General features: G+C 33.8%; 2 protein-coding genes across 4 annotated transcripts in view; one reads left to right on the top strand and one right to left on the bottom strand.

Annotated features, from left to right (window-relative positions):
- Positions 1-3,092, bottom strand: part of LOC110111574 — a 44,993-nt gene extending 41,901 nt beyond the window's left edge. The window contains exons 1-3 of one of the 2 annotated variants that reach the window (XM_020843499.2): positions 2,838-3,092; positions 1,800-2,584; positions 1,506-1,712 (exon numbers count right to left, since the gene is read on the bottom strand). In XM_020843499.2, coding sequence (XP_020699158.1) covers positions 1,506-1,712; positions 1,800-2,553 — 961 coding nt within the window. In that variant the 5' untranslated portion in view covers positions 2,554-2,584; positions 2,838-3,092. Of the gene's footprint in view, positions 1-1,505; positions 2,585-2,837 lie in introns of both variants that reach the window. The other variant, XM_020843497.2, reaches the window with a different exon arrangement.
- An 11,119-nt stretch (positions 3,093-14,211) lies between these two features.
- The window catches only part of LOC110111577 (sodium/hydrogen exchanger 8), a gene marked incomplete at its 3' end in the record, with an annotated part of 81,269 nt that continues 68,230 nt past the window's right edge, over positions 14,212-27,250 (top strand). The window contains 6 exon segments of one of the 2 annotated variants that reach the window (XM_020843504.2): positions 14,536-14,672; positions 16,131-16,266; positions 16,668-16,718; positions 16,849-16,940; positions 20,929-21,006; positions 21,076-21,233. In XM_020843504.2, the coding sequence (XP_020699163.1) occupies positions 16,920-16,940; positions 20,929-21,006; positions 21,076-21,233 (257 nt within the window). 2 annotated transcript variants of the gene reach the window in all.

The raw sequence follows: 27,250 nt of genomic DNA, 5'->3' as shown, positions 1-27,250 counted from the left end.
ATAATCCATGGAGAAAATCAGACAGGTTTGTTTTAATATATGGAGTCTAACAAGTGCTAGGTGAAATGCATGACCAATAATTCTCTCTTCCAACATTAATTGAAAGAAAAGGAGCACTTAATGAGTCATCAAGATGCTGACATCAAGAAATTAAATAATGTAATAAAAATCAATAAGATCTGCCCAATGAACAACTTATACCATCAGGAGGTCATCATTCACTCAAGACTTCAACCAAGCATTCCATAAACATTATGAAGTACACATCAAATAGAGTTTGTGGTTTTGTATACTAAGTCTATCATCAGATTTTCTACTAATCTATTAGTCAATATTTAACTCCACAAAGAAATATGAAACTCCAATCTAAGCATTCCTGGACTTTTACTATGCATGGAGCTCCTAACAAGTCCATAATTTCCAAATTTCTCATAACAATGATTCTAACTGTGTGATAGTTAATCATCCGTATGTTAGCATCAATGCCATCACCTAGGAGCAATAACCAGCCGAACCCTGAAAGATTATGAAGAAACAAAAGCAATATTATTTTCTTAAAATGTGAATCAACTACATTCAATATTGCTGGTCTCAAGCCTTGAGAAATGGAAAAGCCTAAGCCAAAACCACAAAATGCTGGTCACTATTATGATGCCTAAATTAAACCACAAATCACTGGTAAAGGAAACTCATAGTGGATTACATCTAATAGAACTGATTAATTAAATTTTCATACTAATAGTTCATGAGAAAAAAGGAATCAACACTTGCATATCCACCAAGACCTGATCTAATCGGTCTCTATAGATTCAAAGCTAAGCAGAACAATGACAAATATATTTTAGTTCCTACACTATGGACTTGTACTATGAATTGTCATTGCTTATCATAATAGGCCCTCAGCCAGAATCATGATTATCACAATTAGGCATAAGATGGCTTTTCCTAGAGGATTCTGTTTTAAAAGAAACCATCATCTTCTCTTGTTCGCTCTGTGAAAAAAAGTCTTCCAAGTTTATGTTTACAATTTATTAAAAATAGTTTTGATAACAAAAGAAGCCTCATGTGCGATTCTAATAGCTGGAAAAACTTTATTTAACAAAAATGATCAACTGCATCCTTCTGCAACCATTAAATATGGACTTCTAATCCTAATGTATAGCCCAAATGTCAAATAAAGAAAACAAATCTTATTAAAATGAAAGCTGAAAAAGGATGGACTAGAATTATATCAATTTTAATTGAAAACAAATGAATTTTTATTTTAGATGTGCAGGACATAAAGGAATTACAATATTAGTAATAGAAGTTCATAACCTCGATCTAATGTCATCATACAAGTAAATGTAATATGGAAGGCAAACCAAAGGGAATAAGAATTATTCTAATACATGATGTTTATTGCAAAGGTTTTGATGTTCAAATAAATCTTTGGGTGTGCAAAGAATATTTGAAAGTACACATAGATCATACTAAAAAAATTCATGAATATATCGAAACCATACCTGATGCATTTATCTCTTGCCCAACAGGGACATCTAAAAATGACCCAATCATAAAGGTATTGTCTGCACTATTGAGCATCGCTCTTGTATGCATCCCTCCAAAACCATGAGGGTCAGCCTTCTCTTCCCAACTAAGATTTGTTAACTTGTCGTCAGACTTAAGTCTTACAGGAGGCAATCTTGGCAGTTCCTCCCTGTGATTATCACCTACAGGTGGTATATCAAGGACATGGTCATTAAGGGATACTTCAGAAGTATAAGGCCTGATTATATCAACTAGTTGCTCCTTCAAACCTTCCCTACAATCTCGATGGCTAGGTTTCTTCTTTCTATCCTTTCTATCATCAGCATCACCAGGAGTACAGTCATAACTAGAATACTGATTATCATAAGAAAATGGAAGGACAGTTTTCACTGAGCACTCTTTTGTTGCCTCCTCAGATGTGGACCATGGATTCTCAAGCAAATAGTCTTTTGGGTAAGAACAGCAGCCTTTGGAGTCACTTGCTTGGTTGATTCCAGGCTTTAATTCAACACTTCCAGCACCATAGGAGGTACTCTGCTTCCCCGTCAAATCCAGTTTAGTTTCAATAACTGAATTCTTTCTACTCCCCACCCATGAGGCTTTTCCAAACCTCTTTTCTTCGGATATTAAGAGATCAGAAAAGTTGTTAGTTAGCACAGCATTATCATTAGAAACAGAGTTGGCATTACTGTCAATGTCAGTGAAATTCCAAGGGTATAGATCAGCCATGCTGCTCTCACTGACCTGATGGCCCTGGTTCTTTTGAAGACCATTCTTACCCTTAGTCCCATGACTCCCATTTCCAACCTCGATCTCCTTAACGATGAACTCCTGGGATACTTCGCCCTGTTTCAAAGCAGAATATTTACTTTCCACTCGCATCTCCTCTTCCTCAGAGTAGTTTTTCTGCAAGAAACCATTCAAATCAGGCCGGCTACTGATCTCGCCACGCAAGGCAGCTTCAGCCTTGCTGAAACGGTTCTTCCTAAGGAACTCTAGCACCACATTCACTGAATCGCCCATTTCCAAGGCTAGCAGAAAAGAACAGCAATGCCTGAAATTCACATTAAAAATATATATTTTTATTACTTATTTCTTCAGAACATCCTTCCCATACAAACTAAAAGACGACCAGCTTATCCCCGAAACAGTAGAAACGAGTCCAAAACCCTAGCTTTACGAACCCCAACATCTCGGCACCCAGATCAGGACACCTACCGGGCGCCGGAAGTTGCGGTTGAAACCCTAGCTCTCGGAATAGCCGAGGGAGGAGGAAGAAGAGGAAGTTGGGTGGGTGTGGCGCTTACTTATCGAGCGGATGTGAAGCGTACAAGAGAAGTGGAAACGGTCAGCGACAGCCGAGCAAGCGGCGAAGCCTCGGCCCTGGGCGGGATCCGATGCCATCAGAGGAAGTTGCAGCAAGAAAAGGATGTCATTTTTTCCCGAGTCCTGGATCAAATCACTCTTCTGACTTGGCAATAAAACCCATGGAGAGTTATGTTTAAGCTTATGGCTTTATGTGTCGTAGAATTTATAGATTCATGCTCTGTATGGCCGGCAATTTGTGTTTTAATTTCCAGATTTGTATTTTAACACGATAGAAGACCCAGTGCAAGATATTTGGAAGACTGCTCTATAACTTCTTGTCCTGCGTTCAAATATTTATTAACTAATGTTAACTAATAACATATTACATATATTTATTCACTGGCAATAAATAAATGTTTTTTTTTTTATTTGGAACAGTATTTGTTTTACCCATGGATACAATATACCATTACTTCTTTTTTTTTAACTTCAAGCTGCTGGCCCAAATTTGTTTATGTATCATGTCTTGATCATAGTAATACAATTTGTTATATATATATAATACATAAAACTATTATATTTATTTATATAACACTATGCTATTTACAAAACTACAATATAAATACTATTCACTTCATCTAAAATAGCACTATGTTAACTCCCATCGTAATCCTACGCCTACCCTTCCTTTCACGCACAAAATAATAATTATAATTAAGAAATTTTATTGTGTCTCTACAAATATATATATATATATATATATATATAATACCTAAAACTATTATATTTATTTATATAACACTATGATATTTATAAAACTGCAACATAAATACTATTCACTTCATCTAAAATAGCACTATGTTAACTCCCATCGTAATCCTACGCTTACCCTTCCTTTCACGCGTGAAACCCCTCTCCTCTTCTTAGCTCGAGGTGTTATCTTTCGCATTTGAACCCCACATTGCTCTCCTTCTCCATCCCGTGTGAACATCCCATCTGAAACCCCTCTCTTCTTCTTAGCTCGAGCAGTTGCCTTTTGCTTTTGAACCCCACGCCACTCTCGTTCTCCATCCCGTGCGAACATCCCAACCAAGCCTAATTTATGTCCATTGACATCTCGTGTGAACTCAACGCCTCCTCGGCCTCCCCTTGCTTCTTCCTTACTCGAGCAGGTACTCACATCAAACCCCTCTCCCTTTTATTTTAGTCATTATTCTCTATATTTCTAAGTTTTATTTTCGTCCTATCCATTTTTTTGTTGTTGTCGTTGACCTCGTTTCCTTCCCTTGTTGAATCCGTGAAAGCCTTGATGAACAACCAAAGCCTTACTTTCATCTTCTCCATTTACTCTTGTTGTAGTTTTTGTTATTTTGGAAGGTTTGATTTTTACTCATTTTGAGTGTGAAAACAAAATCATCACTTTTGAGGTAGGTTTTGAAGACTTTGAAATCAATGTTTGTGTCAAGTTACAGATAAATTATTCTATGTAGTCTCCAGATATAGCTCAACGTCCGGAGTCCAGTACAACACTAACACGTGATGACCCGATAACCTAACGACCCAACCTTATGAGAAATTTAAAATCGTGGCATTTCAGTGAAAATTTTAAAATCAAGGTATTTCAATTTCCCTCGGTCCGTTGTTTCCAGACGCTCTTCATTTTCGAAGAAAATTTCGACTGAAGCCTTCGACCTTTTTTGCAAGATATTTTTTTCCCGAAAGCCACGGCTAAAGTCAGACTTATGTCCATAGTAAAGACGTTATACTTTATCAGTGGACATGTTGCTTCTATTTGTCTGTAAATATAGCTATTAGGGTTTAGGGTTTAGAACATTTACGTGTTGCTGTAAAAATGTGATTTCTCAGTTGTCTCACATATGTGTATTACAAAATCGATGTGGGAAATATGTTTTGTATACTATGTACTCCTGTGTATAGTTTTTGTGCACCACGGTTGTGTATTGTTGTGTACTTCTATGATTTATTTTTCATTCGCATGATCAAGTTAATATAACATTTTCAGTGATATTTTTATTCATTTTCTATATTTGTTAATGTTGTGTTTTCTATATTTGTTAATGTTGTGTCCGTGTAAAATATTTTCCATTTGTATTATCCAGTTAATAGAACCTTTTCAGTTATATCTTTGTTTATTTTCTATATTGTTAATCTTGTGTACCGTTGATATGTAGTGTTATGTACTGCTGTTGTTTACCGCTATGTACCGCCGTTGTGTACTCCTGTGATTTGTTCTCCATTCATGTGATCAACTTCATAGAAAATTTTCAGAATTTTTTGTTCATTTTATATATCAATTTTATGTTGTTTACCACTATTATATACTGTTATGCATCATTATGTTCTATTTTCCATTTACATGATCGAGTTAATAAGAACATTTTCAATTATCGTTTTGTTCATTTTATACACTTATTACTGATGTGTAGTGTTGTCGTGTAGTGTTGTGTGCCATCGTTGTGTATTGTTGTGTATCATTATTGTGTGCTCATTTGATTTGTTCTCCATTCGCATGATCAACTTCATAGAAAATTTTTAGTGGTTTTTCTTTTTTTTTTTTCATTTCCTATATTATTTTCAGTTGTGTACCACTGTGTTATGTTTTCCATTTGCATGATTCAATTAATAAGAACATTTTTAGTTATGTTTTTTGTTCATTTTCTATAATTGTTATTTTTGTGTATCATTGATGTGTAGTGTTGTGTATCATTTTTGTGTACTATTGTATACCGTTGTTGTGTACTATTGTGTATTCCTTTGATTTGTTCTCCATTCACATGATCAACTTCATTAAAAAAAAAATTCAATGGTTTTTGTTCATTTTATATATTGTTGTGCTTTGTATTGTTGTGTATCGTTGCTATTCATTTCACTTCTATAGTGAATTTTTCTTAACCAATGCACACAATTCTACATGGATATGTTTCAAAGATCGACTTTCATTGCAAAACATTTACTTTTATGAATGTTTGTAATTTTTTGGATGATAACTTTAGCCAAGATTTTATGGACAGATTGAACGAACTGCAAGTAAATCAATTTATGTTCATTCATTATTTATGTCTGAATGTTCCCTTGGTATACATGTTGTCATTATGGGATATCCGGAGGCAATGCTTCATCATTAAGGGGCATAAGCTACGCTTCATTGTAGATGAAGTCGTTCTTATTATAGGACTACTAAATATGGGAGGTGAATTCGAACTGGGAAGTGTAAGGATTACTAGAAAATCTACAACTAATATTAAACATGACAGGCTGTCTCTCAATTAATCAACTCCACCTGGCCATCTTGTGATGAAATTTTTCATATTCTTGTTGTCCAACTTATTATTTCAACTGCATAACTACAAAATCCAAGTCATGGTCATTAGTGTAGCACGTCATGTAGATGAATTTACATCTTATAGTTGGCCATCGTCCATTAGGGACTTCTTAGTGGTCTTGTTTGATGTTATTACTAGGAAGTTTGCGATGGCAGACCACTGTGATAAATAAATGGATTTGTACATTAAAAAACTGTGAGTGCATCCAATATTTTTAAATCTTTGTAGATTGTAGGAATTTATTGGATATCAACCTCTATGGATTATATACATATTTTGTTTATTGAGCACATATCAATCTACAAACCAGTGGATGATGACTCTAGACCTCAATTTTGTTGATGAGATAGTAATATTATGAATATTGATGTGAAGTCTCAAAATTATTTGCTCGCCTCCGGGATGGACAGATACACATGCTTCTTTCAACTTCATGTTAATATTTGTAAGTTGAGTTAGTTGTGAGGTCATTGTGATAAAAAAATTAGGTTAGTGAAGGTTGAATCCCAGGATTGCAGACCTAGCCACCCGATTCAAGCCTATTATGAATGAACATCGAACATCTCTTTTAATTTTTTTTCAATATAATTATCTTATGTATTATGATGTCATTTGTTGTTTAGAAAGGCCGCTTTATAATTATTATAAGTAATACACTATATTAGTAAATATTCTACATTAATTTCTAACATATAGTTTATAATTAACATGTCATATCAGTTTAATTTCATTAACATTTAAATTTTATTTTAGAATTATTCATCTTGTTGAGATTTTAAGCTCAATAGATGTTGCTTTGAATATTATTTCTATAAGAGAAAAATATAAAGTTGATCCTAAGTGAGGATACAATACTTAAGCAACTATTTTGATGCAGAGTTTTGTGTAAGTAAATAATGAAAGTTTGATATCATGCAAATAAATATTGATGTTTCTTTACCGTTGAATGAATGTAATATTTTGATATACTTTTGCTTAATTGAATTGTCTTAATCATCTGATTGTTGTGCGTGAAAAATTTGTTGTATTCCATGTTTGGGATATTCATGTAATTGACTTTATCACTCCCTTAATTCTAGAGAATAGAGTTCTATAATAGGTGTTGGTGATAGATTGAATCAATTCAGTAGCAAATTTCTCTGTTATGTCTTAAGCTTGATTGATAGAGGCCATCATGGGACATCACAAAAAATGGCATTAAAGCATCTGAATTACAAGGATTAAATATGAATACTTAATAGAATTAGTATCCTTAATGAAGAAATTAAATGTGATGGGATTCTTACATAACATAGGTGGGTGTAGTATTTCTAAGCGACTGAAGAGGCAAACCTCATATTACATATACATAAAATATAATATGCATATTGAGGAGGATAATTAATATGATTTAACTGATTAGAAAAATGAGTTGGAAGAAGTATAGCTGAAAAAACTATGAGAATGAACTACATGTTAGTCACCATGACATAGTATTATTATTGAGGTACTTGAGAATATTCTTGTAGTTGAATGTTGTACTATTGTAGTAGAGAACGTATCAAAGGGTTAAATCTTATAGCCGCACTTGAGGAAATATAATGCAAATGATAAAAATGATGATGCATATGATACAAAAATTATAATTTTTTGTAGAACCTATAGTACAAACGTTTTAATAGCATCACTAACAACACATTCAATCGCAAGCACTAATGCAAGTACTAGTACAAGTGGGAAGATTTATAAGTATTTGAAGTTATTTTAGAGCTTGAAGTGACTTATGTTTAAGGGGGAGTGGATGTTATAGATGTAGAGAGTAAATAATTACAGTAGGAAACGTTCTTAATGTCATGATGCTTCCCACTAATAAGCGAGTATATTTGGCTACCTTTGTTCTGAAAGAAGAGGCAGATCATTGGTAGAGAGGCCAACACTTAGAGAAGTTTGAAGATAAACATAAGGAATAAATTACGTGGTATGAATTTGAGCAAGTTTTAGTAATATGTTTATCATTTATGAGGTAAGTATTACAAGAGAATTTAGATAATTTAATTGAAGGATCAAAGAATGTGATTCAATATTAGGTTGAATTTATACTCCACTTGTGATCAAAACCCCAAGCAGTGAGAAATGCTACATTTGTTTGAGAGAGTCGAGGAATCATTTGGTTAACCATTAACTCCTCCTTGAATTAAGGATCTTATTGAATTGGTAGAGAGTGAAAGACTCCTAGAACATGATATGACTAAAATAAAGAAAATATGGAAAAGCAATAATAAAAAATAGACTTATAGATTGTATAAAAGGTAGTCAATTTAAGAAAAATAAAAATTATTAATGGGAGATAATTATAGCAATAATAGGAAGGTTATTGTAATGACCTGAAATTTGTGAAAATAAAATTAAAATAAAAATTTAAAAATATGGGCTGTAGCGCTATGGCGTTGTGCTTGAGAGCACAGCGACACTACCAAGAAGCATCGTAACAGAGTTATAGTCTTTTTCAACAATAACTCTAAAATAAGGATATAACACAATGACGCTGAGGCTTAAGTGCCATAGTGCTTGACACAAATTTTTTAATATATTTAATATAAATATCTCTTAACCAAGCCATCCCTCCCCCTCATTTCATTTGCTATGCTGGGAAGGACAAAAAGGATAGAGAGAGAGAGAGAGAGAGAGAGAGAGAGAGAGAGAGAGAGAGACGCTGAGGCTTAAGCGCCATAGTGCTTGAAACAAATTTTTTAATATATTTAATATAAATATCTCTTAACCCCCTCATTTCATTTGCTATGCTGGGAAGGACAAAAAGGAGAGAGAGAGAGTCTTTCGGGTCGTCCATCACTCCTTTTACAAAAAGGGTTTTGATAGTTGTAAGTGATCTATCTCTATTATGCATCTGATTTCAATGATTTTGAGTTTAGTATATTTTTCTCACTTGAAATTGATAAAAATTTGATATATTCCGTTTAAGTGAATTTTTATTGTGTAATTTTTGATATGTGATAAATATTGTTATTGCGAACATTCTAACTAGCTTATATTAAATTTTTACCAAATGTTTTGACTTATATGACATTTTATATGAAATGAGTAAGTGTTGACTATAAATTATCCAGTGCTAATGTACTAAATCTAAAGATGAGATACAAGACATACATAGGATTGTTGTTCATTTGAAATAACATGACTTATGACCAATTGAGAAACAATTGAGGTTAAAACTGTTAAAAACACCGCATTAAGGCTTGATGAACTATCTTGCTAAACTATATGATATTGATAACATATAACTGAATCAAGCATTTCTTATTCATGTTCATACATATATAATTTCATAATTTTATAGATTATAAACTGCTATACAAGATATATGTCAGCACTATTGATAGATATCATACTGATATGACTTTTATACGTTCTTAATTTACCTCAGTGATAGAACGATAAAGTTGGATAATTATAGTACCAATGGGTTGTTCCTTACAATACTAATTTATTTTTCATTTTCACTTATTATGCCATAGATTATTTTGAATTTAAGATAATCTCTCAATTCATCTAAAATATATCTTGATTTTACAATAATTTAATTTTAACATAAAGTTCTAATTTTCAAAATAAAAAATTATTTTATTGAAAAACAAAATTATTAATGTATTATTTAAATCATAAATTAATAAAAATAATATCAATTAAAAACAAATTTTTAAAATCCAAATTTTGGCAACCTCTTTTTTATTTAAATATTGAAAATAAAAAATATTTATAATATTTATCTCTTCAATCTCTATTTAAAAAAATGGAAAATTAACTTTTTTTTATATTTATTAAAGCCAAGCCTAACTGCTAACAATATTATATTATTCTTTTTATTTATTTATTTTCTTAAAAATCAATCGCTGGGCTAGGGAGCGACTGGCGTGTCATGTCCATGACTAGTTGCTAACCTACCCAACAACTATGCCTGATTTTAATTTTTATTTTATTTTATTTTAAATATGTTTAAGCTAATTAAAATAAGTACAGTAGTGGTTTTGAAAATTTATCTTGATTTCTAATGTGAATAAACTTTGAATCAAAGTAACAAACTTCAATGCTTATATGAGGAGTTATTTCAGGGAAACTTAGTATTTTGAGATTAGTTATATATCAATATTGCAATTCATATATTCATTTACAAATGAACAATATTTTGAGTAAAAAAAATTAGGCTTTATTTGATATGATTTTTTTTATTACTTCTTAAAATAGATTTTAAGTACAAAAATAAAAAAAATTATACTAAAAAAATTGTTTTAACAAGAAATAAGAAAGCCGTACCAAATAAAGTCTTAGACTTCGTTTGGGATGACTTTTTTATTGCTTTCTAAAGCAACTTTTTAGTATAAAAAATTTTTAAACTAAAAAATTTTGTACTAAAAAGCTGTTTCATAAAGCAGTAAGAAAGCCGTCCCAAGCGAAGCCTTAGACTTTGGCTTTGTTTGTGACGACTTTCTTATTACTTCTTAAAACAACATTTTAGTATAATATTTTTAATTTTTTACTAGAAAGCAACTTTAAGAAGCATAAAAAACCATCCCAAACGGAGCCTTCATTAATTTGCGGCAGCTTTATGAAATAGTTTTTTTGTAGATTTTTTTATTTTAAATTTTGTACTAAAAAAATATTTCAGAAAATAATAAGAAAGTTGTTGCAAACAAAGCCTTCAAGATTAAAAAAATATTAGAAATAATAAAAACATATAAAAAAAATTTAGGTAACAAATGAAAACTCTCATGGCTAATCTATATAAATTATAATAAGAGAATCTCAACTCTACTTCGAGTGCCTACTCAAATTATACTTGTTGGAACTTGGAATATCAGAGTAAGGTTTCGTTTGATTGAAAGTTTTTGGTGCTTAATCCATTTTAAAATGACAAATTTATTTTTTCTTTACTGTTTGGTTTGTCAAACCAAGTTCTCAATAAATTTTTTTTTTCATTTTTTGCTGTTTTGAGAAAGCTTTTTTCATATGCTTCTCCGTTAAAAAACTCCATTTTCTGAATCAATGTTTCTTAAAATTGTCTTTAACAAATGTACTAAATAATCAAACGAAGCCTAAGATTCACCAACCTATAGAAATGGAGTGATTTACTCCTGGTGAAATAATTTCAAGTTATTCTGCATCAAGAATCCAAAATATATATGAAATGATTGAATAGTTTTAAAGCTCATATGTATTAAAAGCTTCTTCAATACAACACAAAATCTAATTTCGCTTTCTTCAATTAATTATATTAGAATTATGTTGCCATTAATCTTTAATTTTGTGGATATGTTTTCGTTAATGAAGATGGTTATGATGGCGACTTCATCGTGATATATTATGTCATACTCTTGTTAAATAATCAACAGTTCATTGAAAATCATAAAACAACTTAGAATTTAAAGCATGCTGAGATTTTCTATTGTGAAAACCTCATCACGTAATCATATTCAATATAAAAGAAGTTATCTCATAACGTTCTACTTACAAAAATTAGGAGAATAATTAATTATTTTTAAGTTTATTTAATCATTATTAAGAATTAGTCAATTTGTTGAAGAAAGCTGATTCAAATAAAGTCTTAATTAATATATTACGAGGTTATTTCCTTTCTTATATATGCCTGCTTCTTTAGCAATGTCTAGGGGTGCAAATGAGCTGAGTCGAGCTTGAGTCAGACGGTGTTCAAGTCGAGCTTGACTATCAAATACTGAGGTCAAGCTCGAACTCGAGTTGAACTCGAGCTCGACTAGTCTCACGTCGAGCTCCGTTGTCCAGCTCCGTCAAGAGCAACACACAACCTTCGTCGTCCCGAGCTCCGTCGATGCGTTCACCATCATCACGAGCTCCGTCGTCGTCCTGAGTTCCATCACATCCGCAAGCGGCTCGACGAGTTCACGACTCAATTGGAGTCATGCTCGACCTCGAGCTTCATAAGCCATTGAGCTTGAAATAGTGTTCGAGCTCGACTTGACTCGGTTACATCCCTATCAATGTCCCATCTTGTTAGCCTAAAAATTTAGAACATGAACCTAGTCCTCACAAAGAAAAAGTGAAATCTTTGAACAAGAATATTATTACTTGAGGCGCTAAATAGACTGACTACCTTATTTACCCTATAAAGTGAAAGGAGAAAAGCAACATAAGTTCCATTAGATAATATAAAGCAAGAAAAGTGTGAGTAGGATAAGCCTCTTTTCTCTTTTTTACTTTTGACTAATGAACTCCACTGAATGTGTAATAAGTTTTAAATTGTGGAAAGTACAAATTATAAATTATAATGTATCACTTAAAAATATGGTAGTAGACATACAGAATTTGGTGGAGAATATGATCAATCAACATATCTCATATAAATTATTAAAAGAATTACTTTAATATATGCCCATAACATCTCTGAACCATTGTTCATGTCTTAAAGTCTAATAATAATATTTTGTACAAATTTATCAAATGGACATTCCTAATTGCTTCAAGAATAAGATTTCATTCAAGATTTTTTTTTTAGTATTTTGATATATTATCAAAAAATTATATTGACCGGGCATGAATCTCGAGGTAAATTAAAGTTGGAAACTTCTAAAATTAAAATATGGACCATCCAAACTCTGATTTCAGCAGACTTACAGTCGAACGGAACGTCTAAAAAAAAAAGAACCCAGTGACACCAATTTCGACACATTTTGAGCCCAAATGAGTCCAAATCAAAGACCCTAAACGCTATTGGAAGATTCAAACCACAAGTTGGATTACCAAACGGTTTCAAAACGTGACATGCTTATAGTTGAATCAAGCGGCTTGATGAGACGAATACAACGAGCCCAAGATCACTGAATTTTGATATCACTAAGACATTGAAATGTCTAGTAAATAGTTCATGATCAAGAGAATCAACATTGGCCGTCTATGCAAACCACTCAAAAAATACCCTTAATCTTCTTTCTATTTACTAGCCATGCCGCTCAAGGAAATCTATAAATATACCCTCACTTCTCATGAGGGGGGACCTCAAGCAAGGAAACAAGAGAGAGATTGAAAATCGCTCTTGTCACCTAGCTCCTCATCGACCACCGTCCGAACTTCCTTCGGACCACCACCTGACGTAGAAATTCTGTCCGACCACCGCATGACGATGGACTTCAGCTGGAACACCAACTGAAGCTTGGACTTCCGCCGGACACCACCTAACGTTAGATTTCCACTGGATCATCAACTGATGGCCGGATTTCCGCCGGACCACCGACTGACCCCCGGACTTCTGCTGGACCACCGTCTGACGCCGGACTTCTGTCGGAACACCAACTAACGCCCGAACTTCCGTCGGACCACCACTTGATGCTGAACTTCCGCCTTACCAAATGTTAACATATCTACGCCAGACATTCGTATGTCATTAGATTTCAACCAGACGATTGATTATTATAATATGATCGCCCTCAAGGATGATTCAGTCAACTGTAATCTACCCAAAACACTAGTGAAATTGTTTAAATTGGGCGTGATCCCATGCTTTTTCCTTTTTTTAGGGTTTTACATGTAAAAAATATTGTGTTCTATGTTTGTGTGTTGAATATTCGTACAATGTTGAGATGTAAAATTATGACTCTATTGCGTACATATTCTAGCCCACAACAATTTTATTTTTTAAATTACAATTATAATTTATTATTATTTTTATTTTTATTTTTTTGAGAAGTAAATTTTTACAAAATCTGTAATTATAATGTTTTTATAATTAATTTTGTAGTCATCCCAAACTGATCCTACATGGCACGTTAGAAGAGCAAAATAAAGAAAAAAACAAGAATAGCTGTAGTGCAAGGCTGCGAATGAAATAGATGGGTATGTTATTACTGTAATGTTGACAACAATTATTCGGACATATTTGATATTTTATTAAATAAAAATATAAAATAGTTATTAAACGAAGAATTTGTATTACGATTTACGACTATTTACGGGCATAAAATTAAATATTATTTTCGAAATTCTCAGTTTCTCAGTGACCTTTTAAGCTTGCTCGCGCCAGCCTTCCTAACACCAACCGCCAAACCTTGATTATCATTTCGAATGCGACAAATTACAGTTGACCATTGCCTTTGTCCGGCGATGGTGCAAACTGGCTGATAAATACCCTGCTCGGCTCCTTGTGTAGGATGAACGCGTCCTTACGATCAGGGCCACCGACGATGGTTTTCTTAGCTTCATATGCAGGCGTTGTGGCGGGCCTCTGGAACCTAGGTTGAGCCCGGGGCAGCATCCCGTAGCCGACGGGAATGGCGGCGGTAGTGGAGGGCTCGCTTTCTTATGAGGGATCTGGGAAGGGTAAAGAGAGCATGGGGGAGCCGAAGGATGCCGTCATCTTCGTTGGAATCTCGTTGGTGTTAGGTATCGCTTGCCGGCATATTCTTAAGGGCACCAGAGTGCCATACACCGTCGCGCTCCTCATCGCCGGCATTGCTATGGGATCATTAGGTCAGTTTCCATTCTGCGATCTCTGGTTCTTAGATGTAGTTGCTCAGGAGGCGGTCGAGCCCGTGGAATTCATTAGGTTAGCTTTCCAGCTTTCTCTTCGTAAGATGAGGAGAAGGGGAGAGCTTTGAGACGCTTCAGAAAGCCGATACGCATTTTTTTATATATATTTTTTTTAACTTTTAAGTTTTAATTGAGATTTTCACTGAGATTATGTGCTGCGAAATTCTCTGGAAAATCGAAATCCTGTAAGTTTCCCCCACTGGAATATACCATGCACATGGTATTTGACTGGAGCATATGACTGGATTCAATTTCATGCATGGTGGTTAATAGATACGAATGGGAAGTCAAATTATGAAGCTAATGGTAGTGGTTACTTGTCATAGGTGAACTGAGGAAGTTTGTGCATTGAATGAACTATGTGAAAGAACATCTAATCCCTGATTTTAATAAGCTCATTTTAGTGCATGCATGCCTTGTTACTGAATAAAAAAGTATTGTGATGGTTTCATTTCTCATGTTGAAGGTTATCCTGCTAATTAATCTGAGCTTCAGTAAGTAGGACAATAGCCATTAATATCCTTCGTTTTTTGTAAGGAGTCAACTTCTCAAATACTTTGAAATGGATTGGATACCATAATCTTGTCGCATGTTCTTGTGGATTTAACAAATGTATTAGCATGAGGAACAATGGATTGAGTTCTTCCTGCTGATCTTTATATTGTAGAAACTTCAAATACATCACCTTTGACCTCTACTGCAGAGGGGTGTATGTATGACATTTTTTATGGGCTGCATTTCTCCGAGTTACTGAGTGAATATAGTGCAATTAAACTTAGCCATAGAACCTGTGTGAGATTGGCATTTGAGTGCGCCTTGTTGAGATTTCAACTCAACTTTACACTAAATTATTTGCATCTCATATAATTTTAAAGTTAAAGTGAATATTTTGGTTTTTTAATCGGCTTTCTTTCCAGTATATCATTGATGGTCTATTCCTTTAGGTTATCATAACCAGCCTTAAGTAATGCTGTAAGTGAGCTATCTTGCAAATGATGCATATGGTGCTATGTTCCCCTGGTAAAGGCATCATTAATTTTGAATTGTTTGTTTTAATAATCAATAGAAATGTACTCGAGGATGCATCATAGAGAATTCCCCTTCTACCATTTGCTTGGCTTCTTATATGCATAGCTGTTTATATATTCTTAGTTTGCTAATATGACTGCAACAGGCGTCGATAGATGCCTCTCAATTGCTGATGGAGCTGTGTTTTTTATTGAAAGTTAATAATCTTCCATTGCTACCTGTCATTGCCCCGATGATGAACTTTTCAAATCTAGGATGTTTTCCAAGAATTTTTAAGAAGTCCATTAAAGAGTTTGCCTCATTTTATCAAAACTTTCTAGTTATTGATGTGCTTTTCTTTCTCCAATCTAGAATTTTTTTCATTTGCAGATTCCTAGAGCTTTGTGGATTTCTTAGTCACCCTGGTCGCAGCTAGATTTGTGAAATCTATTTCTTTTATTTTAGCTTGAATCATCTAAATGGAGAATTGGTTTTGGTCAAAGGTTGCAGCCTAAATATTGGGAAGGTATTGTGCATGGGTTTGGTAGAGAAAGGCCCAATTTGATCCCGTCCAATCCTTATCTGTCCCACTTCATTTTCTGATCTACATGCTAGACATAATTCAATTTATTTTACTATTGTTGATTGGCTAAACTCAGATAACTTTACACCATACATGTAATATTTTGTTTCTATTTTGTTGACTTGACGATAAGTTATTTCTAAAGACTGGTGTTAATACTAGAATTAAATGCCACTAAATTTATGGAGATCACAACTGTATGTTAAGTTATTCATAAGAAAAAAACAGAAGTTGCATTCTTTGTATTTTTCATACTATGTAATGTTTTTTAATTTTTTTAACTTCAATCCATTTTATTGATTCTCTTTGAAATAATATTTCAAATGTATTTTTTGCATTTTCAGAATACGGAACACATCATGGCTTGGGAAAAGTTGGCAATGGGATACGTATTTGTGAGTATATTTAAAATCTTTTTACTTTTACGAATGGTATTTGACTGTAAATATAAAGCAAATAATTTAGTACAACTCAGATTTTCTATTTACGACATACAAATTGTAATTTAATTTAGTAATTTTACAGGGGCAAATATTAATCCTGATTTGCTATTGTTTGTTTTTCTTCCCGCCCTTCTATTTGAAAGTTCATTTGCAATGGAAGTGCACCAAATTAAGGTACACCATGATGCTATATATATTTTTTTGTGTTTGATGTCTTACGTTTTGGTATTATTCATATCCTAAGAATCTCAAAAGCTTACTTTCTACTATCAGAAATGGTAACTAAAAATGAAATTGTGCTGCTGCTATAACTTGGTCCTAATCATATCAACCCAATCAATCACTTTGGCTTTGACGAGTCTTCTAAAATTGTCCTTCTAAATCTTACTCGTGCAAGGAAATATGTAACCATTACTTGTTTATGCAATAATTATCAGCATGATGGTGGGAATTTTAGTTTCTGATTCCAAAGCTTGACGTTGTGATAATTGGTAGTATCGACCACTGTTTTGTTACCTTTGTTGTTTTCAAGATGGGTGTTAATCATAAAACTGCCATTGCCAACTATGGATCACTGCTTAGCAGGAACTTAACTTTTTTTTTTTTTCTTTTCGATTTTATTCGAATTTTCTGAACTCTCATCAATTATCTCCTTTGGCACACTTTTAACAACACCAATTCATTTATAAAAAACCAGTTACTGTTTTTCAATTTGAAAGTATAACTTGCCTTCTTTGAACTCATTTGTGCCCCATAGAAGAAATTTTGGAAGAAAAAATTTATGGATCGACCAATTTGATTGGGAGTGAATTAGGAAGTTTTCTAATCAAGAGGGAGCTATTTAGGAAGATTCTTAATCAAAGGGGATTAATTAGAAGATGTTTTTTTTGTGTTCTAACATGGTGTGTTTGCTCGCTTTTTGTTGCATTTGCATATTATGCTCACATGTTTTTTGTGCATTTAGACATTTTTTAAAGCAATTGCATGCTTATCGAGGTAGTTGCATGATTTTTGGTGCTATTGCATGGTGCATTTGCAAACTTCTCAATGCATTTGTATGATGCATTTACACACTCCATAAGATGTTGCACTTGAATTTGAAATTTATATTGTGATGCGTGCATGATTTAAAAATATCTAGATTTTGATTGTACGTAATGTTTCATTTTGAAATCTTAAATAATTCCTATGCACTTGTGTATGTGTGTTGCAGATTTGGTGGTGTAGAAGGCATGTCACAATCTTGTTATGTATTTTAAGATGTGACGATTTCATCATGATGTGTTTGTAATTTTCTTTGGCCGAATGAATTCTCCTCTTATGAACAGGGAAGTTTTGTTAATTCTTTTTCACCTCATTCGAGTATCAATTCATAGAATTCCATAGGTTTGAATGTTCTAATAGCGAACGAGAGGTTCTACTTTTGCTCATAGGCGAGCAACTACTTTAATTTTAAGTCCTTGTAAGTTTAGTTTTAGTTTAAATCTTATCTTTACTCATAGCGACTTATGTTGTGTTTGAAGTGTTCACATTATAAGTTTGAGTTTATCATTTTCAGCCTCACATTGTCTCTCCCTTATAGGCGGCATCTACGGGAGTGCTAAGCTTTCCTTTCATGCTTACAAAATTGTCTATGATCAATGTTGTAAGACACTGTGGTTGGGGAGCCTTCTAACTCACCACATTTAGAAAAAGGCTCATAAGCCTTCATCACCTGCATGAAAGAATACACAAGATTTCACCACCACGTTGAAACAACACTCATGCATATGCAAAAAAATTTTCCGCCGTGTTGGAACAACGTTCTTAGGCATTTAATTTTGCGACTTTTGTATCATACCATACCTTACACTCGGTGATGACAAATGTGACCGCGACAATGAGAAATTTAGGAGGCGATGAAACACTTTTTTTTCTAATTATTGTTTTTCATATATATATATATTCTCTTTTTTGCTTTCTTCTCTCTTTCTTTTTTATTACACACACATATTGAAGCTTTTTTTTTTTATAGTTTATCATATTAGAAAGAGAAAGGGAGAAGGGATAGAGAGAAGTAGAGTGAGATAGAGAAAGCGAGAAATAGAGTGTGAGAGAGAAGGTAGAGAGAAAGATAGTGAGAGAGACAAGGTAGAGAGAGAGAGAGAGAGAGAGAGAGAGAGAGAGAGAGAGGCATTGGACTGAGTGAGAGAGAGAGAGGTATGTCGGGAGGCATTGGACTGAGTTGTGCTCTAGACGGTCGCCAGCAAAGGACTCTTATGGTGACAACCTAAGGTTGTTGGAGCATCAGAGCCGGTGTAAAAGGTGGCCGTTGGTTGGAAGGGTTGTGGTTCGAACTTCGAACAACATTGGAGTTTTTTAGCAGCATATGTGTTGGGAGTTGGAGGGATATGAGCAAGATAGCAAAAGAGAGAAGAATAATGACAAGTTAGGGGTTCTTGGAGAAGTGCAAGCATGAGAGAGGAAAGTGGAGGTTTTGAGTTGACTAAACGAGGTGTATGGTTGGGAAGATGCGGACGATTGACTTGGCTTTGGAGTGAGAGGAAGTCCGAGAATGGAAGATAAGTAGGAGGAGAGAAGAGAGGAAGAGAAGGCACAACTGATAGCTCAATGGTGTGTGTAGAATTGCAAACAATTAGTGAATGTGAAGTTTGTGATTCGGGGGATCCGAGTGTAATACGGACTAGCAATAGTAGGTTTAGAAAATTTTCTTAGTTATTTAAAGGTTTGCATGAGATAAACTTAAGACTTTGATAGATGGGTGAGGATACAAGGTGGACGGGCTTTTAGGGATATATGGATTTGATTTTAAAATTTTTAAAGAAATAAAACAAAAGTATTTGTGGCATTCATGCATTTCTTGTTTGTCTCGAATTTCATGCCAACGCCTTGCCTGCAGGCAAATTTTTACATTTTGTCTTCATGCATTATTTTGTCTTCATGCATTGGATAAGCTAACATGTGTCTATTATGGATAAATTTGACATTTCAAATGCGCTGACGCATTTTATTTTGTTAAATGGGCTATGGTTTTGTAATCTTGCTCGACGCTGGATCAATTGGTCTTTAATCTCGTCAGATGGAGATTTACTGTTTTGAGAGGTCCTTTCTGGGTGTTTTTAGTGTTCCATACACATTGACATAATCTGTTTCATGAAGGAATGAAGTTTGAGCAACTTTGATTTCAGTCATGGCATTTCGAACCTAATTTGCATGACGTCGCATTCATTGCCATCATCTTTGATGTGTTTGATTGGATTGAGTGCAAGAGGCCATTTTTTGATAAATTTGATGCTCTGGATGCATTGACACAATCCAATTCGTGAATCAAATGATGCTCAATAATTTCAATAACGATTGGGGCGTTTAATGAACCTAATGCAATGTTGTGTTTGACAATTGCTATTAATACTGATTTCAACTGGATTCTATTTATCAAAAAAATATTACTTTATATATATATATATATATTACCTGTCTTTATTTATGCTTGCATTCATGCTTTTTAGTGATATTTTTTCTATTTTTTTCGTTTCACGGATAGCAGAATATGAGCAATTCCAGGAAAGTATAAATGAAATGAAATGAAAACCGCACAAAGTCACAAACAGCAGCAATACTTGAAGAAAGTGGCAAATAAACAATAGCAATATTCAGGGTAGCAGTAGAATGAATGGCGTACAATCCCCCATCAATCTGATTATTTTGGGAAAATTCAACCTTTAATTAATTGAGCTTTTGATTTCATCATTGACAGCCCAATCAGAAGCACAAGTAGCACTTGAAATTAACTTGATGTCTCAAAGAACCAAACCAATTTGATTTTATACAAAACCATATAGACCAACCTATCATTAAGAAATAACAAACAAATCCTTTTTCAAGTGAAGGCCATTATTATGGGCATGTCGGTAACCATGGAAATTAAAAAAAACAAAAAACCAACTAATAACTTTGCCTGTATCAATTCCTAATTTGACACTTTTGACGGGAAAAAAACAGGTAAACAACATGATTAAAAGTTGTTCAAAAGAGAGCTGAAGATAATTAACACAAAAATTTGCTCGTAACTAGGAGGAGAAAATTTTATATAGCCAACCTCATGACAAGGCTATCCCTCTTGAGATTCAATTTATTTTTGTGACATAACTTATTGCTGCAGAGATGTTTTATGCAAATGCTGCTACTTGCTGGACCTGGAGTTGTAATATCGACCTTTTTTCTTGGAACAGCATTAAAGGTAGTCTTTTAAAAAGCTACTATTTCTTGGCAAAATTTGTATACTATTCTAATTGCAACTTTACTTCAGTTAACATTTCCCTACGGGTGGGACTACAAGGTGTCATTATTGTTGGGAGGACTTCTTAGTGCTACAGATCCTGTTGCAGTCGTTGCTTTACTGAAAGAACTTGGAGCAAGTAAAAAATTAAGTACAATAATTGAAGGAGAATCCTTAATGAATGACGGGTATAGTTTTTTTATTTAAATGCTTTTTCTTGGCGTGTTTTTCTCTTTTGGTTAATAGGACCATAAACCTTTTGTTGAACTCATTAATTATCCATAGTACAATTTTAACCCTGCCTATTCAGTTCAAGTTTTGTTGAAGCATAGTAACATACACCTTTTGGCTCGATTATTTCTTTCATGTTTTACTAATTGAAGTTAAGGGTTGAGAAAATTATTTTTACTTAAACCTAGACAATGGTAGACAATGGAGGTAGAAGATGCACCAATAAGGTGGTTATACAAAATTAATGGAGGCAGAATATATATTTTTTAATATAATTTTTATTAGTGAGATATTCATTGAAATTAGTGAAAAATTAAAATAACGGAGGAAATGTTAGAGAATAGAGGCCTTTGAATTAGTAAAATAATGTTTGAGCATATCATATCAATTTTTGTTGATTTGATGTTAATAATTATCAATTGATATTATTGGAAGATAATGTGATAACTAGGTTTAATAGATTTAAATACTTTGGATATATTATACAAAATAATGAAAATATATCTGATTATATAAACTTATAGAATTAAGGGTTTGGATGGTTAAAATGGAGAATTATCCTGGGAGTTTTGTGTGGTAAGAGGATAGCATTATAGAGTCTTAAAAGATAAGTTTTTAATAAGAGGTAAATTCAATAAAACTGTAATTAGGCTGTGACATTATATGTGTCCAAATATTTGTTAGGAAAAACGTCATTAATTATCTAAGTTGAGTGTGACATATAGGAGAATGTTAAGTTGATATGTGACAAGGCTTGGAATGATAAATTAAAGAATGATTATATTAGAGGAAAGACTGGATGACATCTATTGAAGATAAGGTGATTCAAAATATATTTATTTGGTTTTGGCCTGTACAATGCATGGGCTCCGAAAATTTGAGCTTGGGACCTTAGCCTTTCTGCGTTATATTCGAGGAGAGTTTTAAAGAATGAAGTTCCGGGGAAAATTTTTTGGAAGGCAGATTAGATAGAGATAAGACATTGCCCAGAAATTTCACCCTCTTAGCGAGGACTTTAAGATATGAGTTCTAGTTTCCTATAGGTACAAGCCTCTATAGTTAGTTACCCCTCTCGATAACGAGTGATGTAGGCAGGGGGAGGGGGGCCATTGATTTGCCTTGTTTTTAGTTTGATTTGATTTCCTTGTTTAGGCTTGGTTGTCTTGGTTTTAGCTTCCCTTTGGTGAGCTGCCATATTCTCTACTAAAATTATCTCATTATTACTTGTAGTTCAACTCCTTTTTAGCTCATAAATGTGTCACGACCCGGCCTGGTAAGCTCGCATAGGCGAGGCGGGAACGGAGGTCGGACGATAGACTAAAAATGTGATGCAGGCAAGCCATACCCATATTTGGGCAATTAAAAGGTGGGCTGAAATTAACTAAATGGGCTTGGCCCATTTTGCTTGGTGCTTGAAATTTAGTGTGTTGTAGTTAATTGGAGATGGCTTTTTGGATTCCTGAACTGTGACTTCCCCTTTGTCTTCTCGGTTTTCCCCTTGCTGTTGCTGTTCCCGTGAAATAAAGATGGGGTTCCGCCCCCTTTTTCTTGGCCTCGGTTTCTGCTGGTTCCGCCCCTTGTAAGCTGGATTGGAATGAATTTGACTGATATTTGAGATGTCTTTTCAGCTGCTGTTTGGAATGTTTCTTGGCCTTCTATTTCCCTCTTTTTCATTGGTTTGAAGAGAGGTGGCTGGCTGTTTGGTTTCCCCTTTCTTCCTATATATAGGGGCTGATTTGAGGCTTGAAAAGGTTGGAAAAAATGCAATTTCTGGAGATGTAAACCTGAGGGTTTTGTTGGAAAAGCTTGAGAGCTTGTTTTACACTTCTTCTTCTACTTCTTGGAAAGGCTTGCGAGCTTCTCCTATTTTCGTTTTGGACTTCTTGCCTCTTTCTTCTATCCGCAAGTGACCACCCCATTTGTATCTTTCTTCTCAAGCAAGGAACTGCAAGTTTAGGTGTCTTTATTGTGTCGTTTGTAAGTGTCTAAGTTTGTAAGTCTTCTTATTTTATAAAGTTAAATTGTTTTTTGTTCAGTTGCTGTATTTTGTATCTTTTTGAGGATATTTGTGTCATTTCTATTTTCTAGGAAGGGAAATATTTGCTTGCAAAAATTTGGGGTCTCTTTCCAAATTTTTGCTTGCATCAAAATGTCTAATATCTAAAACTATCACTATAACATTTGAAAGAGTCACTAAAATAATAAAATTTAAAACACAAACATAACCTTAAACAGATTCATATAATTACATTTCATTTAGAGCGCCTCTCCTACGGTACACGTTACCGCCCATTCTACTCATTATGATTTAAAATGATTAAACCTGAAAATTTTTAACAACTAACAGTAAGCCAACACTTAGTAAGTAAAACATGACTCTAAATTACTGTAATTCAAGGCAAAATGAGTAATATGCTAGATACTACCTAAGCATATCATAAATTTACTTCATATAAACATAACATTAAACATAAATATAAATCATATCATTCATATTCATATCAATATTCATAACTTTCTCATTTCGTATATATTACAACTGTCGCATGAGCCACCGTCTAGTACCATAAATGTACTCTTTTACCATTTTCTTTTTCATATCCTTTATCATTTTAACATGCACGAGTACAATGTCCCCAGCTAGTATCATAAGGGGGTAAGCTCCATCAACTCAGCATACACATACAATCACTCAATATAATAATCATTTCATAATCATATCATCTCATTTATATTACATATAAACTTTGTCTGATAATGCCATAAAATGTAACATATAAATTGCATGATCAATCATTGAACAAAAGTAACATAATCATGATCTAAATTGACTATAAATATTTTATAAACATGCTTGATCTTTCAAATCATATAACTTGAGAGAAACAAAATTATCACTGTAATAAAGAACCATGAGTACTTACAAGAAATTATGAAATTAATTCTCTTCGCTAGTCGGTCTTTCAAGGTCACCACAAATAACACCTATAAGAATTAATCTCTCCTTCAAAAATCTACAAAATAAGTTTAAAATAAAATTCTTTTTCACTTTTTAAGCCACTCTAATTTCTCTTTCTCCCTCCCTCTCTCTAATTTAATACATAAAACATGCAACAAATTCTAAAATTTCATATTTTAATCTAATTACATATTTTATCCTGGCATGACCCGGCCCGGATGCTCGATCTAACGAGGCGGGTACGAAAAGTCGGACGATAGTACATTTCCATCAATATAATAATAACTTATCATCAAAACTTTTCTATTAACTGAAGAGCCACTAAACACAAAAAATTAATTTACCTGTTGTCATTTGGACGACGTCTTCTGTAAACATGTTCTTTTCTTTCCATTTACTTTGCACAGGAGCACCGTCTCAAAGTACCCGAAGGTACAACCTTTTCCATTTGATTACCTTTTCCATTTCCATAGCCTTTTCATTTTCCTTTTTCGTGCACGAGTACGACGTCCCCAGCCAGTACCATAAGGGGGTGAACTCCTGAAATATTCATATATATCCTTTTTCCTTTCTTTTACATTTACCATAACATTTCTATTCTATTTCATTTGTCGTTTCTTTTCAATATTTCTTTAATATTCTCTCTCTTTGCTTCAATTCTCTTCCTCTACCTTTAAGAAACATATTGTTCACTTTAAACGAGGTAAATGAAGGGAATTTATACAAAAATCCGGAAGAAAATTCTACAAACCTTTTTCTTTCTTTATCTCGATCGTTTCTCTCGTTCTTTGCAATTTCTCCCAAATCTTTGCTTCTATAACAATAAGAACGAAAAGGAGTTGTTAAATCTCACCCTCCAACACGTTCGTTTGCTAAAATTGGCTTAAGAAAGTCTCCCCAAGCCTTCGCGCAAATATCCGGTCGTCCGCCCCCCTTCTGCGCTCTGTTTCGTGAAACAGCCAATACCGACCCCTTTTTGGGGTCGCGGCTATTAAAAGGCGGGTTGGCCGGTTCGGTTGAACCGGCCACCCAACAGTTCATTACATATCCAAATTAACCATTTACCCTAACCTAAATTAAATTAAACTAATTTATATTTTCGGATTTATTAATTTTAAAAATTAGGAAAATATCATTTTGTGAGAAAAATCCAATTTATTCTCTTAGAAATCCTATTAGGACCCTTAGGAATCATGTTTGTTAATGCACTTTCAAAATTTCAATTTTAGGTAAAAAAACTAATTTTTCAATTCTAAAAAATTCTTGAAGGAAATTTCATTTCTACCGTTAAAACACCATCCTTAATTTTTTCTATTCATTTCATAAAGAAAAATTAGGTTTTTGTCAAACCCTAGAAAATTTCTCTTTAAAAAATCTAAGGGAAAAGAGAGAAATTTTTAATTCTAATCATAAATTGACTCTCCCTTTGTCTTGTCCTAAGATTTTCTAACTTTGGCTGCCAGAAACCGCCCCCAAAAGCTGTAGCCGAAGCCTTCCGATCGCCCCACCTGTATGCCTCCTTCCTTCCGCTTGTCCGTTCCCTCTCGGTTTGGCCGAACCGTGCGAATGGGGGAAGGGGAAATTTCGGCCTCTTATTATTTAGGAAAATAAGGATTGCAAATGTCCACTTTGCCCTCACTTAAATTATTTTCGATTGAGTACTAACTAAGGGTATTTTGGATATGTTTAAACTTATAAAATTTTTATTTTTCAAAATATACAAAATTAAACATAAGTTCTATATACCAATTTCTTAGAATTTCACGTAGAATTTTATAAAATTATTTACGTTGAAATTCGTTAACTTTAAATTTTCACTTAAATTTCATCGCGACGGCTACAATAGTCAAATTTCAAGTTTTACAATTTTTCCCTCCTAATAAAAATTTTGTTCTCGAAATTTACACACAACTTCTAGTTACAATCAACCAACATCTTCTATTTCAATTACCATAAACTTTAACATTGGAACAAAACAAACTAAACATCTGATATATCATAACAAAATAATCTGATCAATCCAAAATATCTGACGTAACATAACAAGATAACTTACTAAATCCAAAATATTAAATTTAACATTACAAGTCACTAAGAATAGACAATAAAGTTATCTTAACTATCCTTGTCAATATCTATGGATTCATTGAGCTCCTGCTGAGTCAAAGTATAAACCCGTGGTCGAACATTCTGCCTGGATTGATTTTGCACTGAACCTGCAGCTGATGGTTCTACCATCTTTTGTTTGCTAAAGTTCCTCTGTAAAGATGCTTCATTTGATCTCATTTCTCCTGAAGTCTTCTGAACCAAAATAAGACAATATTTTGCTATGTGTCCAGGCTGATGACACCAATAACAAGTGTTGGAACCAATCAAACATTCACACTTATGTAATCTGCCACACTTAGCACAAGCTTTCATAACTTTACTTACAGTTGCACCACTGACTCCACTAGGACTAAACTTGGGCTTCTTTCCATTGATCCCTCAGTCTGATTGCTTTGAATATCCTCTTCAAAACTCTTCCTTTTATGTTGATCCATTCTCTTCTGAATAGCTTGCAAATCTGACTCATTCCTTCGGCCCTCTCTACCAGAGTAAAATAATCCTCAATGCTAAAAGCAATCAAAGGTTGTCTAATGATATCCTTGAAACCAGATAAGAAACGATGACATTTCTCTTTTGCATCGGGTATCAGATGTCATAAATATCTGGAAAGTCTAGTGAACTCGGCCTCATACTGAGTAATAGTTCTATTACCTTGTACCAATCTGCTGAATTTATCTTGCATATGTCGTCTGGCTGACATGGATACATGCCAATCTTTGAATACTTTTAGAAACTCTCCTCATGAGACTTGACTGCTAGGTCACTCTCCAAAAGTCTCTTGTAGCTGGCTTCGCCACCACCTTTATGCCTCACCATCAAAGGCAAAAGCAGCGAGAGTAACCCTTCTATCTTCTGGGCAGGACATACCCTCTAGAATCTTCTCTATCCTCATCACCCAATCTTCTG

This window comes from Dendrobium catenatum, unplaced genomic scaffold (genome assembly GCF_001605985.2).
Source record: "Dendrobium catenatum unplaced genomic scaffold, ASM160598v2 fragScaff_scaffold_167, whole genome shotgun sequence".
Taxonomy (NCBI): domain Eukaryota; kingdom Viridiplantae; phylum Streptophyta; class Magnoliopsida; order Asparagales; family Orchidaceae; genus Dendrobium; species Dendrobium catenatum.
Note: the sequence above shows the minus strand (reverse complement) of the source record. Positions and strands in the feature narration are given on the sequence as shown.